At 36.1% G+C, this 14,932-nt stretch overlaps 3 protein-coding genes across 5 annotated transcripts in view; 2 read left to right on the plus strand and 1 right to left on the minus strand.

The window, feature by feature from the left end:
- Positions 1–63: 63 nt before the first annotated feature.
- On the plus strand, positions 64–5,079 carry LOC100115960 (phosphatidate cytidylyltransferase, photoreceptor-specific). Its single transcript, XM_001600487.6, has 9 exons — positions 64–430; positions 1,488–1,612; positions 1,681–1,777; positions 1,854–2,030; positions 2,351–2,553; positions 2,634–2,790; positions 2,877–3,029; positions 3,106–3,237; positions 3,318–5,079. Exons 1-9 carry the CDS (start codon positions 368–370, stop codon positions 3,540–3,542), a joined length of 1,332 nt encoding a protein of 443 aa, XP_001600537.2. The 5' UTR covers positions 64–367; the 3' UTR covers positions 3,543–5,079.
- A 326-nt stretch (positions 5,080–5,405) lies between these two features.
- Positions 5,406–11,516, plus strand: LOC100115921 (F-box/WD repeat-containing protein 5). 3 transcript variants are annotated; one of them, XM_016988075.3, is made up of 9 exons: positions 5,406–5,898; positions 7,096–7,829; positions 8,092–8,249; positions 8,331–8,508; positions 8,739–8,931; positions 9,029–9,432; positions 9,514–9,853; positions 10,034–10,246; positions 10,332–11,516. In XM_016988075.3, exons 2-9 carry the CDS (start codon positions 7,439–7,441, stop codon positions 10,594–10,596), a joined length of 2,142 nt encoding a protein of 713 aa, XP_016843564.1. In that variant the 5' UTR covers positions 5,406–5,898; positions 7,096–7,438; the 3' UTR covers positions 10,597–11,516. The 3 variants fall into 3 exon arrangements, with proteins under 3 accessions (XP_016843564.1, XP_031785138.1, XP_032455849.1); XM_031929278.2 differs by lacking the exon at positions 5,406–5,898 and adding an exon at positions 6,021–6,197; XM_032599958.1 differs by lacking the exon at positions 5,406–5,898 and adding an exon at positions 6,272–6,391.
- Positions 11,517–11,806: 290 nt separating this feature from the next.
- LOC100115846 (CaiB/baiF CoA-transferase family protein C7orf10 homolog) overlaps positions 11,807–14,932 on the minus strand; it is a 5,767-nt gene continuing 2,641 nt past the window's right edge. The window contains exons 3-7 of the mRNA XM_031929509.2: positions 13,734–14,163; positions 13,118–13,620; positions 12,509–13,039; positions 12,286–12,444; positions 11,807–12,124 (exon numbers count right to left, since the gene is read on the minus strand). Coding sequence (XP_031785369.1) covers positions 12,809–13,039; positions 13,118–13,620; positions 13,734–14,163 — 1,164 coding nt within the window. The 3' untranslated portion in view covers positions 11,807–12,124; positions 12,286–12,444; positions 12,509–12,808. The remainder of the gene's footprint in view (positions 12,125–12,285; positions 12,445–12,508; positions 13,040–13,117; positions 13,621–13,733; positions 14,164–14,932) is intronic.

Raw genomic sequence — 14,932 nt, forward strand, 5'->3', positions numbered from 1 at the left:
CGACTCGCGAGAGAGCGAGAGAGAAAGGACTACTTATGTCGAGGGAGAGAGGGGAGCCAATACGTCTGCGCTCTGCTAACCTGTCGCGAGGCGCCTTTCTGCTCGGCGACACTGCCTTTTTTATCACCACTGCACCGCGCGGGACCAGCCCGTTCGCTACTCCCTGCAGCTGCTCTGCTGTCCGCCTCCGCTCGCGTGAAGGAATCATGTAGACGCGATTTCGTGTGCGCATCGCCACCACCGCCGCCGAGAACATCCAAGAGTGCAGCCGCGTTTTTTCTCGTGTCGTCGCTCTCCGAGTTGCAAGTTTCGTCTTTCTCGCCCGCACGAGCAGTCAAGGAGAAGAAGCAGCAGCAGCAGCAGCATCATGTCGGAGGTGCGGAAGAGGACAGTAGCCGAGGCAGTGGCGAAGGACGTTAGCGACGATCAAGTAAATATTACACACGCACTACGCGTATCTAAATCTATGTATATACGCAACCCCTCCCACGATTCTTTCGCCCCTCGTTGGTACTTGTATATCCTTGACTCTTTGTTTTCTTTTTCTCTCGAGGGAAAAAGAGAGAAAAAGCCCCGAGTCACCTGTTGTTAATTATGCGAGATGACAGCTCGTCGCGCACATCTGTTTGTGATGCCCCTTGGTGACGGAATTTGGCGCTGTTTATTTTGCTCTCGGGTGCCTTTTACAGCTTCTTTTTTTACCAACGCCGTGATGACGACGGATGTACCGCAGTGACGTCTGCTTGCACGCACGCAACCAATGCTCTCCGGGGAACGTGGGATACTTACTCGCGCACTTTGCGTGCTGATGATTCGCCTTTTTACATTCTACTCTAGAACGCGAGCTCGTTATATATATTGATTTTTCAACTCTCTGGAATCGGCCTCTTATGTCTTCTCTCTCGCCTCGACTTTGTTTTCGTTGTCTAGTTGAAATCGTTGCAGGCTGAATACTTATAATGATCTTTTGCTGGCTAATTTGTTGCTTAATGCGTAACTATCGTGGCTGGCTGCTAATCATAGACAAATGATATAATAGACTTTTCTATTATCTGGAATCTTTGATAAATGATTTTTTAATGCACTATCTATATGACACATATTTGTTAACAGCGTCAAACCTTCTTTTGCATACCAAATGTTGAATGGAATATTTTAGTGAAAAAGTTCATCGCAAAAATTGGCAAATATTCACTTGTTTTCAAAATTAATTTTATTAAATTCCTACCATCCATGCTTCAGTTTAAAATCACCATTTCTGTTTTATTTTTATCACTGATTACACCAATGTCATGCAAATGAAGTATACTATTTCATCATAACAAAATTCATTTCTACTTTAGAAATTAGATAAAAGCCATGCTAACTTTTAATTAAATTACTTCTCACAGCATAAATTGCTTTGTGCACAACCTTTTACATAATACTGTAAGTAAACTGCTAAAGGAATTAAGCAGCAGTTCAGTAATTTTAATTTTACTTTCTAGAAAGAAGATATTGAATCAGAGGATGATGCCAAACTTGATGTTGATGAACTTACGAAAACCTTGCCACAAGGAACAGATCATACCCCAGAGATACTTGGCTCTGCACTTTCTGGCTTATCTGATCGGTAAATTACTTCATTTAAGAAAAAAAACAATTATATGATTTTTCTAATACCCACAAAATATTTTTCAGCTGGAAAAATTGGGTCATCAGGGGTATTTTCACTTTTTTGATGATAGGTGGATTTTGTCTCATCATATATGGAGGTCCTTTGGCTCTGATGGTCACGGTTAGTAAAACTTTGATTTTTCTAAAACTCTATATTTAAATTTATGGAAATCATTCATTTTAACTCGTGTCAACAGGTTCTAATTGTGCAAGTTAAATGTTTTGAAGAAATCATCAATATTGGTTATGCTGTGTATAGGATTCATGGTTTGCCCTGGTTTCGTTCATTATCGTGGTACTTTTTAATTACTTCCAATTACTTCTTCTATGGAGAAAACTTGATGGACTACTTTGCAGTTGTCATAAATAGAACAGTAAGAGAAATTAAATCTACTTAAGCAATAAATTAGAACAAATGTATTATTTTCACTTTGCATGCTGAATAGTTAAATACTAGACACGAATGATTGCCAATATTACAAGTTCATCTTAGATGTGTGACATAAAATCAATAGCTACTCTCACTGTATATGCTATATAACTGAGAATGTGAGGCTTCACTTATCAACCACTAGGGCTTCTAGTATCAATAAAACTAAAGAGCTTTTAAATTCGTTATCCTTACTCGCGGTTGACCTTGAAGAAACTTCTAATGCTGTAAATAAAATCTAAAACTTATTTTTCTTATTTGCAGGACTACTTACGTTTTCTCGTAACGTACCACAGATTCGTTTCGTTCTGTTTATATATTATTGGGTTCGTTTGGTTTGTACTTTCACTGGTGAAAAAATACTACATGAAACAATTTTCATTATTTGCATGGACTCACGTCGCTCTGCTAATAGTAGTAACTCAAAGCTACTTGATTATTCAAAATATTTTTGAAGGTTTAATATGGTAATTATTCAAAATCAAATCAACACCTAACGATTTTATTATATTACAGAAAAAACTAAATGTCTTAATGATTTCTGTAGGTTTATTGTACCAGTGAGTATGATCGTCATAAACGATGTGATGGCATATGTCTTCGGATTCTTCTTTGGCAGAACACCGCTAATAAAATTGTCTCCTAAAAAGACGTGGGAAGGTTTCGTAGGTGGCGGTTTTTCGACTGTCGTACTTGGATTAATGGTCAGTATTATAATTACTCGCTTATCAAGTACCGTAGAGCTGAAAATGTATAGTACCATATTTAACTAGAAATTATTATTTTTCAGATGTCGTACGCCATGTGCCAATACCGCTACTTCGTCTGTCCGATCGAATACAGTGAAGCTCTAGGTAGAATGACCATGGATTGTGAACCTTCTTACTTGTTCAGACCGCAAGAATATACTTTGCCGAATTTCTTGCAAGTCGTCACTAATATGGTAAGCATCGAATGTGAGATTTATATTTACAAATTTTTGAAATGTGCAACATTTAATGCAAAATACTTTTTTACAGTTTAAATGGAAGTCAACCGTCACAATGTATCCGTTTATGTTGCATTCCTTATCGTTGTCGGTATTTAGTTCGGTAATAGGTCCATTCGGCGGCTTCTTTGCAAGCGGTTTCAAGAGGGCGTTTAAGATTAAAGTACGTTATAAATTCATAGCTTTTTTACCGATACGTTCATGCATATGAATCAGCTAACGTCATTATATATTATGTTTCAGGACTTTGGTGATGTAATACCCGGTCATGGCGGAATAATGGATAGATTTGACTGTCAGTATCTGATGGCAACTTTCGTTAATGTCTACATCTCGTCTTTCATTCACACAGCTTCTCCCCAGAAACTATTGCAGCAGGTCTTTACATTAAAACCCGAGCAGCAACTTCAGTTATTCCAGACTTTGCAGGATTCGTTGCAACACAGAGGTCTTTTAAATGCTTCCTAAATCGTTAATCTCAAAAAGATGCGATTTTGCGTTTATTACGATAGCTACCTGATCACCGTGTACCATAATGGCTGAGTCTATTCGATGTTAGACAACCATTTGATTGGTCAGTGAAAATCCTCGATCAAACAGTCTTTAACTTTTTTACGGGTATTTCGTAACTCTTTTTCATGAGAGCAATCCAATGAATATTGGCTTTTTGTTCATGCTCTTCAATACTTTGGGTTACCACTTTAGTTCAACAAACCTCAATCCACAATCGTACAGCATTGTGCAGAAAGAGTTTTGATGGTTTGATGATTGTAAGTCGCAAATAATCATTTCCATATTTTCATGGGCGTCATTATATATGAAGATTTTTTTAATTTTCGAATGCAATAAGTGAGTGAAAAGTAAATAGATCTCGCAAAGCTTTTTTTAAATCGTGCATTTAAACCGAACATATATATGCAATCTTTTTATGAAATCAGAGATTATCCACGCGGCGTCAGAGAATTTTACGTTGTTATATGGTTACGTGAATCATTGTTGAATATTGTTCATTATGTGTTTAGTGAAGTCTTGTTGTAAAATAGTAAGAGTTTCACAAATCTAAAGAGCGCTAAAAGTTTTGTGGATCTCGATACTCTAGATATGTATAAATGTATTTCTTCGCATTTACCGGCATCGGACACGTGAGTGTTTGCCAGTTCATCGGCAATTTGATATTGCACGATAAGCGATGTAACATTACATGTATATGTGTATTGTAGAAATCTCATTTAGATTAATCTCATTCGGTCAAATTGGGCAAGAAACATGACCAAAAAAAAAAAAAAAAAAAAATTATATGCCGCACGAAACAAATCCATTCTATTATCTTTTTTTTTGTTCTTTAGTAGGTATATTTGAATTGTCACGCATGCCAAAAAGAAGCGACAAAAGTCCTACAAACAGAACGAGAAAATAAAATAAAAACAAAAACGGAAGCACTTGAGTAAAAGTCATACGAACGACCCGTTTTCTCTAACTGTCCTGTAAAATACTGTAAGTTTATCCGGGAAAAAGCAAAATGAACAATCTCAAGCATACAAGAGTACACACAGTGATAGATGCATAAAGATTCGCGTGCAGATATAGGTATTTAGGTATATTAAAAATTACAGGAGCTTGTCGAAGCGCGAGTACTCCACTGTATGTACTTACATTCAGTAAGTCCTATACTTGTACGTATATTTTGTTACGTTATACGCTTAAACATACATATAGGTGTGATAATTATGTGAATGTTTTATTGTTGTTGATTGATTTGACGGTTGTGGATATAAGAGACATGAGCGGGTGCATGTGAGCGTGAGGACGAGCGCGCGTGAACTTTTGGGAGAGAAGCGACAGATTATATTAGAGAGAAAACAGATTTATGAATATAATTACGAAATGTTGCAACACCTGTATATTTTAATGTGACGGTACCTTAAGTTATAAAGTAAATATACATTGATCTATTTATGATATGTAGCGACGGAAAATTTAAAATAAAGATGACTTGTCAAACGAGTATCCTCTAAATATATTGTTTCCGACTCGCCTGAAAAACCGGAAATTCAAAAAATCAGAATTGGCCCATGCGGTTCATCAAAAAATCACATACAATTCCGATTTTAACGCGCAACCAGTGACGCGTTGAAAACGAAACAAAGACGCAGTTCGTCGCCTGCGCTTTTTGGCACTCGCCGAAAGCGCAACAGATTATAATAATACGAGTGAAACGGAGAGGGGGGAGCTTTTTTTACTTTGCCGGCCAATCCCCGAAAGCCGCATGCATCAGCGGATGCAACGATTGTGCAAATTCAAATATAATAAATGCGCGCACGTGCGCAGTGCATATACTCTTTACAATCTTGCGCCCACCTCGAGCAAACGACTCGTAATAACGCTCGGCTGTTACTATGAACTCCTTGTGTAGTCAGCGCAAAGTGCAAATAAGCGCGCCTGGAAAATGGGATCCGGCGCGGAAAAAACGGTACTTCTACACACACACACACACATAAGCTGCTCGAAGCGCGCGAAAGCGCAATTGCGCAACAGCGAATACACGTAACCACCGCAGCGTTACGTATAGTCGAGTAGATGCAGTAGTATAGCGTAGGTGAAGCAAACTGTTCGCGCAGCTCAGCAGCGCCTTCTTCTCGGGCCTCGCGGTACTTATCCACCGCGCGCAGTTTATGTACACACACTGGAATTCAGTCGCTGCGTACTGTACACATCGCGAGAGGGATGCGATACGAGTACAATAGGACGAAGAGTAAAGGAAAAATGTGAGCAGGTATCCTTTGCCGTTCGAAGAGTCCAGTCCATAAGTGCGAGAGCAGACAAGGTGAGCCGCGCAACACGTATACATCCGCTTCGCTTCGTGTGTTGTTCCTTTTCGTCGACATTGCGCGATGGCATTGATCGCGCGTGTGTTATCGCGCTTTTGGCTGTCTCTCTCTCTCTCTCTCTCTCTTTCTCTCTGTTTTCATTTCCCCTCATCGCGTTCGCTCTATATACTCGATTCGACGCTGCTGCGGTTCCTCCTCCTCCTTGTTGTTGTTTTCGAAAAGCTGTCATACCTATAGTTCGAACGCGAAATTCGTCGCGCGGTTTATCATCAGTTTGCTTCTTCTCGTCTGGCTGGTGAGTTGCTTTTGCGCTTTTTTCTCTCTACTCTCTCTCTCTCTCCCGTTCGATTCTGGTTAAATTTAGCATGACTGCACGCGTGCTTTCACGCGAACCTGCATATAAGGCCTATAATGTGCACCGCCGAGCGAAATGAAAGGATTTTACAAAGAGGTTAACCTCGAAACGGGTTCGCGACGAGTATGTATAAAGTGAGTGCGCATACTTTTATTTCGTATCGGAGTTTCGAGCTTTATATCGCGGCTCTTTGTTCGACGCTTAATAAGATATACGTGCGCGTACTTGATTTTTTTTATATTGATGAAAAATGCGTGAGTTCGCGCTGTTGCGGCAACCGCGCGTCCTTTCGGGCAGCGGAAAAAATGAGTGCGTTTTTACTCCGCGCGCGGATTATATGCATAAGACGCGCAATTAAGCGTAACGAGTATAATTGCAAAACGAGCACGTAACTCTCCTCGGTCTTGGCAACAATGCCTTATTATTATTATTACCGACTGTGTGTACGTTGATTGTGCGTATTTGTACACATATGGATAGTTGGCATGAATTTTCCTCGTATAGGGAGACGTTAATTTCGAAAACAAATAAGAGTCACGTTACGTTATGGAATAGAAAATATGAAGTGAAATTTCGTAAGCATCGGCGTCGCGATATGCTTTGTGACGTAAATATAAAATCGGGCCGTTTCTGCTCCGAAATCAATCGCGTGATCGAAGTAATCGAATCGATCATCGTTGCTCGAATAAAAGCTCGCGAGCAATACACTCTCGAGATAGCAGCTCATAAAGAGAGAAACATACCGTATCCCGCACATACATGCAGAAAAAAATGCATACGCATGATTATACTCTCGAACGAGTGCAGAGAGTGACTCACCCGAGTTTGATCTTCGCAGGCATAAAACCGAGAGGCAGCAGCAGCAGCGGCGGCGGCGGCAGCAGCAACATCGGTAGGCGCGCGCAACAGTAGTCGTGTCGTCGTTATAAAATAATGACGACGGGGAGCAGTAGCCTCCGGGAAATCGATTCCCTACTGCCCGACGGCGGTCTATGGCTACTCAACTAATGCAGCTCTCTGTCGTCGACTGAAAATCATCGTCATCGGCATCATCGGGCATCACGACACACAAGACACGACTGCTGCTGCTGCAGGTGTGTGCACTGCACGCGCGCGCGCGCGCGCGTACGAGATCAGCTGTTCCGGTAAACAAAGAAAAGAGGTCTATACACTGTACCACGATGAGTCTCGAGTGTGTCAAGGTCGACGTCGTGGAGCCGTCGCTGGACGACCGGGACCAGACGACTGTCGCCGAGGAAACTACCGACGAGCAGGGTAGCGTCACCGCTGAGCTGTTGCAAGAGGATAAGACGCCAAGCGCGGAAGAGGAGCCTCGGAGAGAGGCCTCGCCGACGAGGAGCATCGGCGAGGAGTCCAACGAATCCAACACCGACTGGTACTACATGCCCGACTCGGTGCTGCTGAGCATCTTCCAGTATCTGAATCCTAGGGAACTGCTGACCGCCGGCGAGGTCTGCAGATCCTGGAATCGAGTCTCGCAGGACGAGATGCTCTGGAAGGCACTGTTCTATCGGACTTACAAAGTCGACGCCAGCGTTGGGATTATGCCAGGTGAGCGGGGAGTGCCACATACTTGGCTGCAGCTTTTTTGCTCGTCTGATGGGTTTTTTTGTTCGAGCGTGCTTCGTCGAAGGGCACGTCGATGAACGCGATCAAGTGGGTTGTTAGATTATACGGTAAAATTGCGCGGCGATCTTTTGCAATTTTAATAGATAATGAGACCGCGATGCAATGCTTTGCGCGTGGATATTGTATATTTTCAAAGGTTTGCGACGTTTTTATGAAAGTGAGCATTGCTTGTTTTTTCTTTCAGGAAAAACGTCTTGGCTGGGCGAATTTAAACGGTTAGCATATCACATACCACTGTTAGAAACAGAAACATTAAGAGAACATTCCCATCAGGTATTACATGTCAGTTTTTCACACAATGGCAAGATGTTTGCTACTTGCTCAAAAGATGGTTATATATTGGTAAACGATTTCTTTTTTCCTTATATAATGTTGCATGAATGAATTGAAAATGCTAACGTGCATGTGATAATTTGTACACAGGTATGGAACAGTCAATACCCAGTGGCAATCAAATATTATCATGATATGAAGACATTTAGTTGGAAGTATACACAATTCTCGCAATTTAATTGTTCAGACACATTACTACTGGTATCTGGTGTTCACTTTGGTACTCCACACAGCACGTCTGGCGAAATAGCTGTATTTAGATTAGCAGGTAACGTATTATTCAATGATTACGTTTCAAAATATTCAGTTATCGAGTGCCATTAATAACGTACCCTAATTAAAGGGTGCCAAGAAAAAGAGATCATCTAAAAATGTCTCTCGGACATCGGTATAACAATCGATCGATTTATTGTTTTAATAAGCATAATTAATTGCATCTTTAAGCAATAAGGAAACCAACTTCGAATTTGTTTGAAATTTAAATTCTCGATTTTACAGAGGGCTTTGAGCTGCAATGCAGAGTAGTGAATAAACCATACGACATATTTGGTACTTGGTACAGCGAACGGTATCTATTGAGTGGAGGCCTTCATTGGTTAGCACATCTGGTCAGCACGAGCGTTCTATGGCTGAATAAGGCTAATCAAGAGACGGGAAGCGAACACGTACCCATAATGAATCAGCTATACCGGTAATGAATAATTCTTTCTTATTAACAGTCATCTCTCCTCTCCAACAAGCGATTAACTCATGTTTGTTAATCAACTTGCTTAATTTGTAATATGCAGGTTTTACAATGGAAATGCATCGTCAATTAGAGCAGTTATGGTGGCAAATTGTTTGTCACCGGGATCGGCAGAAACCGACGCACAAAACGACAAAACATCTAGTTCTAATGTCAAAGAGGAGAAAGGAAACCCATTGAGTCACAGAGATATTTCACTAGCTTCTACTAGCCAAGAAACGAAAAAAGAAGAGCCCGAAGTTTTGCACCACGCATCATCTCGACTGCAGTACAGCACATTGGAGGGCGGTTTCATGAATTGGAGAAAACTAGGTGACGGCTTTGAATACGCTAGTCCAATTCGGTACAACCAAGACTATAGGCAAGTTGAGATGGAAAAAGAGGTTGCAGATAGTGATAGTGATGATGAATCTAGTCCACAGTGGGAAGATGAAAGCGATGAAGAAGGTAAAATTTACTTTCATTTACATTTCTCTTTGCTCTTTGTAATCTTGTTAAACATTGATAACTTTTATTATATATTTTTAGATTCGTTATCTGCTGAAGAATGTGACGACTCTGATGACTTAGCTGACTGCCCCGAAAAGTTCCTTATTTTTACAACAGGCTCAAAGACGTATACGCCACATCAAGTAGGTTTTAAGAGAATCAAGCCAGTTACATTTCCTAGAAGGCTTGACCCTGGTCCATCTCTCCAAGAAAGAATAGCTCAGAGACACAGAGAACGAGAAATGCAAAACAATGGTTCCTTTAGACCTGAACCCAACTGGTTGGATTACAATTCAGTAGCTGATAAATTTGACAAAATAGACCATCTCATTGATCTCCATGGACACATCATTGGAATGGGACTTTCTCCTGATCAGAGGTTTTTATTTAAATTCAAATTTTAATGCCACGAATTTCGTATACACTAAAAAAAACTTCAATTAAATCTATTATGTACTTTAGTACTTTTTTGTAATGCGTGTTTGTAAAGTTTTCTTGTCTATTTCCATTTGCGTCAATGATGTTCTTTCTTTGTCTTGACTTATATTTCTTTTTCTAGATACCTATATATCAATACTAGGCCATGGCCAAGGGGTTATGTAATAACAAATCCTCTACAACCTCCACCAATAGCTCAGGAAATTGATATTCACGTTATTGATTTAGTGACATTAAAACAAGTCGGCACAATGCTCAGAGCTCACAAAGCTTATACGCCCAATAATGAATGTTTCTTCATATTTTTAGATGTCTGCGATGAATATGTTGCAAGGTAAATTTTTTGTACATGGCATTTTTAAATAAAGTATAAATCAGAATTGAAAACCACGAAATAAAAATATTAATTTGTATTTTAGTGGCGCTGAAGATAAACATGGATACCTTTGGGACAGACACTACGGCGTGTGTTTGGCAAAGTTTCCACATTCTGATGTAGTAAACTCGGTAGCGTTTAACCCTCGTGATTCCGAAATGCTAGTCACAACAAGTGATGATTATACAATTAAAGTTTGGAGAAGTCGCGCAATGGTAAAATCTTTAGGATTGGAGGACAATTTTAGACGAGGCATGGAAGTGAGAAAGCGGCGCAGATATCACAGAAGCAGCTGTAATGTTGACTGATTAAAGACCATTCAATTTCCAATTTAAAATTCTTTGCGCCAAAATGTAAATAAGATTTCTGTGGACATTTTATTTTTTCAATAGCATTTAATTTGTCAAGATACAGCATTAAGTTTATTCTCTGTATTTTTGGCAAAGTTGTCTTGGCATTTTAAATGCTGTAGAGCGTTTATTTTATTATGGCGCAAAGATTTTTAGGGTGGAGATTGAATGGATTATAAAATAATACTATATCTATAAGCGGAAATTTTTTCCTTTCATAAAACTGCGAGTAATTTGGTCATTGTCATGCCGTGTGCAATGATTGTTAAGTTTTCTGCGGGCTATGACTATATTTTCTATACATGTTGAACGAACTATACTTGTAATCAAATTCTTTTGCTACTAAAATTTGTATATAACAATTAACGTGACTTGCAAACATCTGTACGCACTGGTAACCATTACTTTAACAGAGTGACAATTTATTACAACGCCATGACAACTATATTCCATTTTCAAATTTAAAGGCGCAATAAAATAAGCAAATACTTGTTCAATGTACTATTAGAAGAAAACTGTTTTATTGGACGAACGCTTTTAAGACAAATATTATTGTAATGAATCTGAAAAACGATAAAAATATTGTTAAAAGGACCGTGAGCATACTCAAAGTACAGTAAGGGCTATTTGATATTAGATAGCGGAATTTTTTTAAATTAAAAAAGAATAGTTATTTCTTGTTCAACCCTTTGTTAACTTTCAGTATACTCGTGTACCCTTAATAATGTTGCAAACAATACTGATTAATGGGATGTTACTTGTGTTATAAACTATGGACTTTATGAAATCTAATTGTGGAAAAATGTACTGTAAAATATTTATAACTTATATACCTACATTTTCCCAACAATATAAACCTACGTATTCTTGCAAATGAATTAGTATAAATCTTTTTTAATGACCCTTAAATGTTTCTTAATTTTTATCGTTAAAATATCAACAAAATGTAGGAACAGCTTTATTGTATTTTTAAGTCATTCCTAAATTATGTTGAATCTAGTTATTTAAAATTCCTAAAATATTTATTAACTATTTATTAATAACATCAGCAGATAAGTCTTTTTTCTACTTATTTAAATTTAACACACTTATTTTTTATTTATTTATACTTAATTAGACTATTTCAATACAAAGTTATCTTTAAAAATGGCTGTTAGTAGTAGTGCAATAAGATCAACAATTTTTTGGAAGTTTATTTCATTGCGAATCGGATTCGATTGACAAGAACATTTTGGCTTTGCTCATAATTAGTAGATAGTTTGATTTTATCAATACAGATCATATGAATTTGTTCTATTTAAAAAATGGAAAGATTCGTGTCAATAAATACAAATAACAAAATCACAGTCGAATACACCTGCTTCCTGACTTTTATAGGATTCATCTTCACACACCACACTTTTGGTCAGCTTGATGGAGTAGGCTGTGAGTGTACTTTCATAATCTATTTTTCAATTTTAAGCAGAGCCCCCTGTGGCAATGGGTTCTGTGAAAGTATAAATTAAAATTTACTCTTTTATTGAAAGCCTTACTAAAAATAGATGTAACTGAAGGTTAAACGGCTTTTATATTGGATAAAATTTCATGCTTGATTAACTTTGCTTCTCATGCTAATAATATAAAAAAAAAATTATAATTGTGTGTTACCTGGATGCGATGCAATGGCATCTCCCGGTGGCTCATCTTTGTTAGTGGGTACACCTTTTTTATGAGCATCTTTACGTCCATGACAGTGTTCACATTCATCATCACTATCTTCTGAACTGCTTTCTCCAAAGTTCTTGGGTTTTTCATATATGCAACAGCCTAAGGAAAAAGAAATTTATCAAAATTAATGTAATCTATATTTTAACGTTTTTCTTTAACTTACACTTAGATTTCTTTTTATTCATATTTTCATTGTCAACTGTTCCTTGGGTCCATTGAACTTTCTTATCTGACCTTGGTTTTCTAAGACGCAGTCTAACTGTTGGACATTCCTGTAAACCAAAATTATTCTTATTTATTGAACATTCAAGAAATGCATGCGTGATATTTGGATGATAAAATCAGAAATTAATTCATATAAAAAAATACTTTTTTCATAAGACAAATTTATTTAAAACAATTCATATTTTTTACAATATCATATAAAAATATATTACAATAGGAATGTAGTTTATAAAAAATATTATTGTATAACTTTATTGCTCCTCAATTCTTCTATGGTTTGCTCAGAGTAATTCAAAACATTTTTCAAAATTTCAGAAGTGTGTTGACCTAGTCCCGGCGGAGGAAGTCGTACCTCATTTTTAGCATGAGAATATTTCACAGGTGGGCCTACAACTTTCATTTTTCCTGCTACAGGATGATCAATTTCTTTTACCAATTTTATGTGTTTAATGTGTGGATCCTCAAATACCTAAAAATCAAAATTTTTTTTTACAAAAATTTTAGCAGGCAAAAACAGCTCTACAGTTTAAATTGATTGAATATTTACTTGTTTCATTGTATTGATTTGTCCATAAGGAAATGTTGAGCCTTCCAAAATTTTATTCCATTCTTCATTAGTTTTTTCCTTGAATTTTCTTCGCAATATTTCCAATAGTTCACCTCTATTTTTAACTCTGTTGATGTTATTTTTAAATTTTTCTTCAGACTGTAGTTCAGGCATTCCTAACTTTCTGAGAAGATCAGAAAATTGTAAGTCACTGCCAGTCCCAACAGTCATATAACCATCTTTGGTTGGAAAAGCTTCATAAGGGACAATACTTTCGTGTTCAGACCCCCATCTTTTTGCCTCCTTACCAGCATTAAGATAATTGGAGCCAATGTTTATTAGAGTGGCCACTTGAGTTGACAAAAGATTACACTGAATCCACTGGCCTTTATTAGTCTTCATCCGTTGAAGTAGTGCTGCCATAATTGCACCATGAGCGTACAAACCAGTGGCAAGATCAGTTAATGCCACACCAGGTTTACAAGGGGCACCATCCTTTGGTCCTACAATTGTTTAATTACATGAATTTTCATTTTATAAATTTAGAAAGCTAATAGAACATTTAAAAAATTATATAGAACGCATAGAATATTTTATAAAAAAAGAATTAACCTACCTGTTATGTGCATCAGACCACCCAAGGAAGCAGCAATAACATCGTATCCTGGTCTCTTTGAATAAGGCCCCTCTGATCCATATCCAGTCAACGAGCAATATATTAAATGCGGAGCAACGTTCTTTATCTCATCGTAACCCAAACCCATCTTTGACAGTTTTCCAGGTACGTAATTCTCAATCAGAATGTCAGACTTTCTAGCTAAATCATAAACAACATGTTTTCCCTTCTTTAAATCAATGCAGACACTCTTTTTATTTCGATTCACACTGGCAAAATAAGTAGACTCGTTGGTATTCTGAAAAAACGGTGGTCCCCATTTGCGAGCCTCATCTCCAACTCCTGGCTGCTCGATCTTCAATATTTCAGCTCCCAAGTCTCCCAGGATCATGGTGCAATATGGTCCAGCCACTATCCGAGACAGGTCCAATCATTTTTTCCGTTTTTTTTTTTTTTTTTTTTTTTTTTTTTTTTTTTTTTTTTTTTTTTTTTTTTTTTTTTTTTTTTTTTTTTTTTTTTATTTTTTTTTTTTTTTTTTTTTTTTTTTTTTTTTTTTTTTTTTTTTTTTTTTTTTTTTGTTTTTTTTTTTTTTTTTTTTTTTTTTTTTTTTTTTTTTTTTTTTTTTTTTTTTTTTTTTTTTTTTTTTTTTTTTTTTTTTTTTTTTTTTTTTTTTTTTTTTTTTTTTTTTTTTTTTTTTTTTTTTTTTTTTTTTTTTTTTTTTTTTTTTTTTTTTTTTTTTTTTTTTTTTTTTTTTTTTTTTTTTTTTTTTTTTTTTTTTTTTTTTTTTTTTTTTTTTTTTTTTTTTTTTTTTTTTTTTTTTTTTTTTTTTTTTTTTTTTTTTTTTTTTTTTTTTTTTTTTTTTTTTTTTTTTTTTTTTTTTTTTTTTTTTTTTTTTTTTTTTTTTTTTTTTTTTTTTTTTTTTTTTTTTTTTTTTTTTTTTTTTTTTTTTTTTTTTTTTTTTTTTTTTTTTTTTTTTTTTTTTTTTTTTTTTTTTTTTTTTTTTTTTTTTTTTTTTTTTTTTTTTTTTTTTTTTTTTTTTTTTTTTTTTTTTTTTTTTTTTTTTTTTTTTTTTTTTTTTTTTTTTTTTTTTTTTTTTTTTTTTTTTTTTTTTTTTTTTTTTTTTTTTTTTTTTTTTTTTTTTTTTTTTTTTTTTTTTTTTTTTTTTTTTTTTTTTTTTTTTTTTTTTTTTTTTTTTTTTT

The sequence above is a fragment of the Nasonia vitripennis genome, chromosome 4 (genome assembly GCF_009193385.2).
Source record: "Nasonia vitripennis strain AsymCx chromosome 4, Nvit_psr_1.1, whole genome shotgun sequence".
Lineage (NCBI taxonomy): Eukaryota > Metazoa > Arthropoda > Insecta > Hymenoptera > Pteromalidae > Nasonia > Nasonia vitripennis.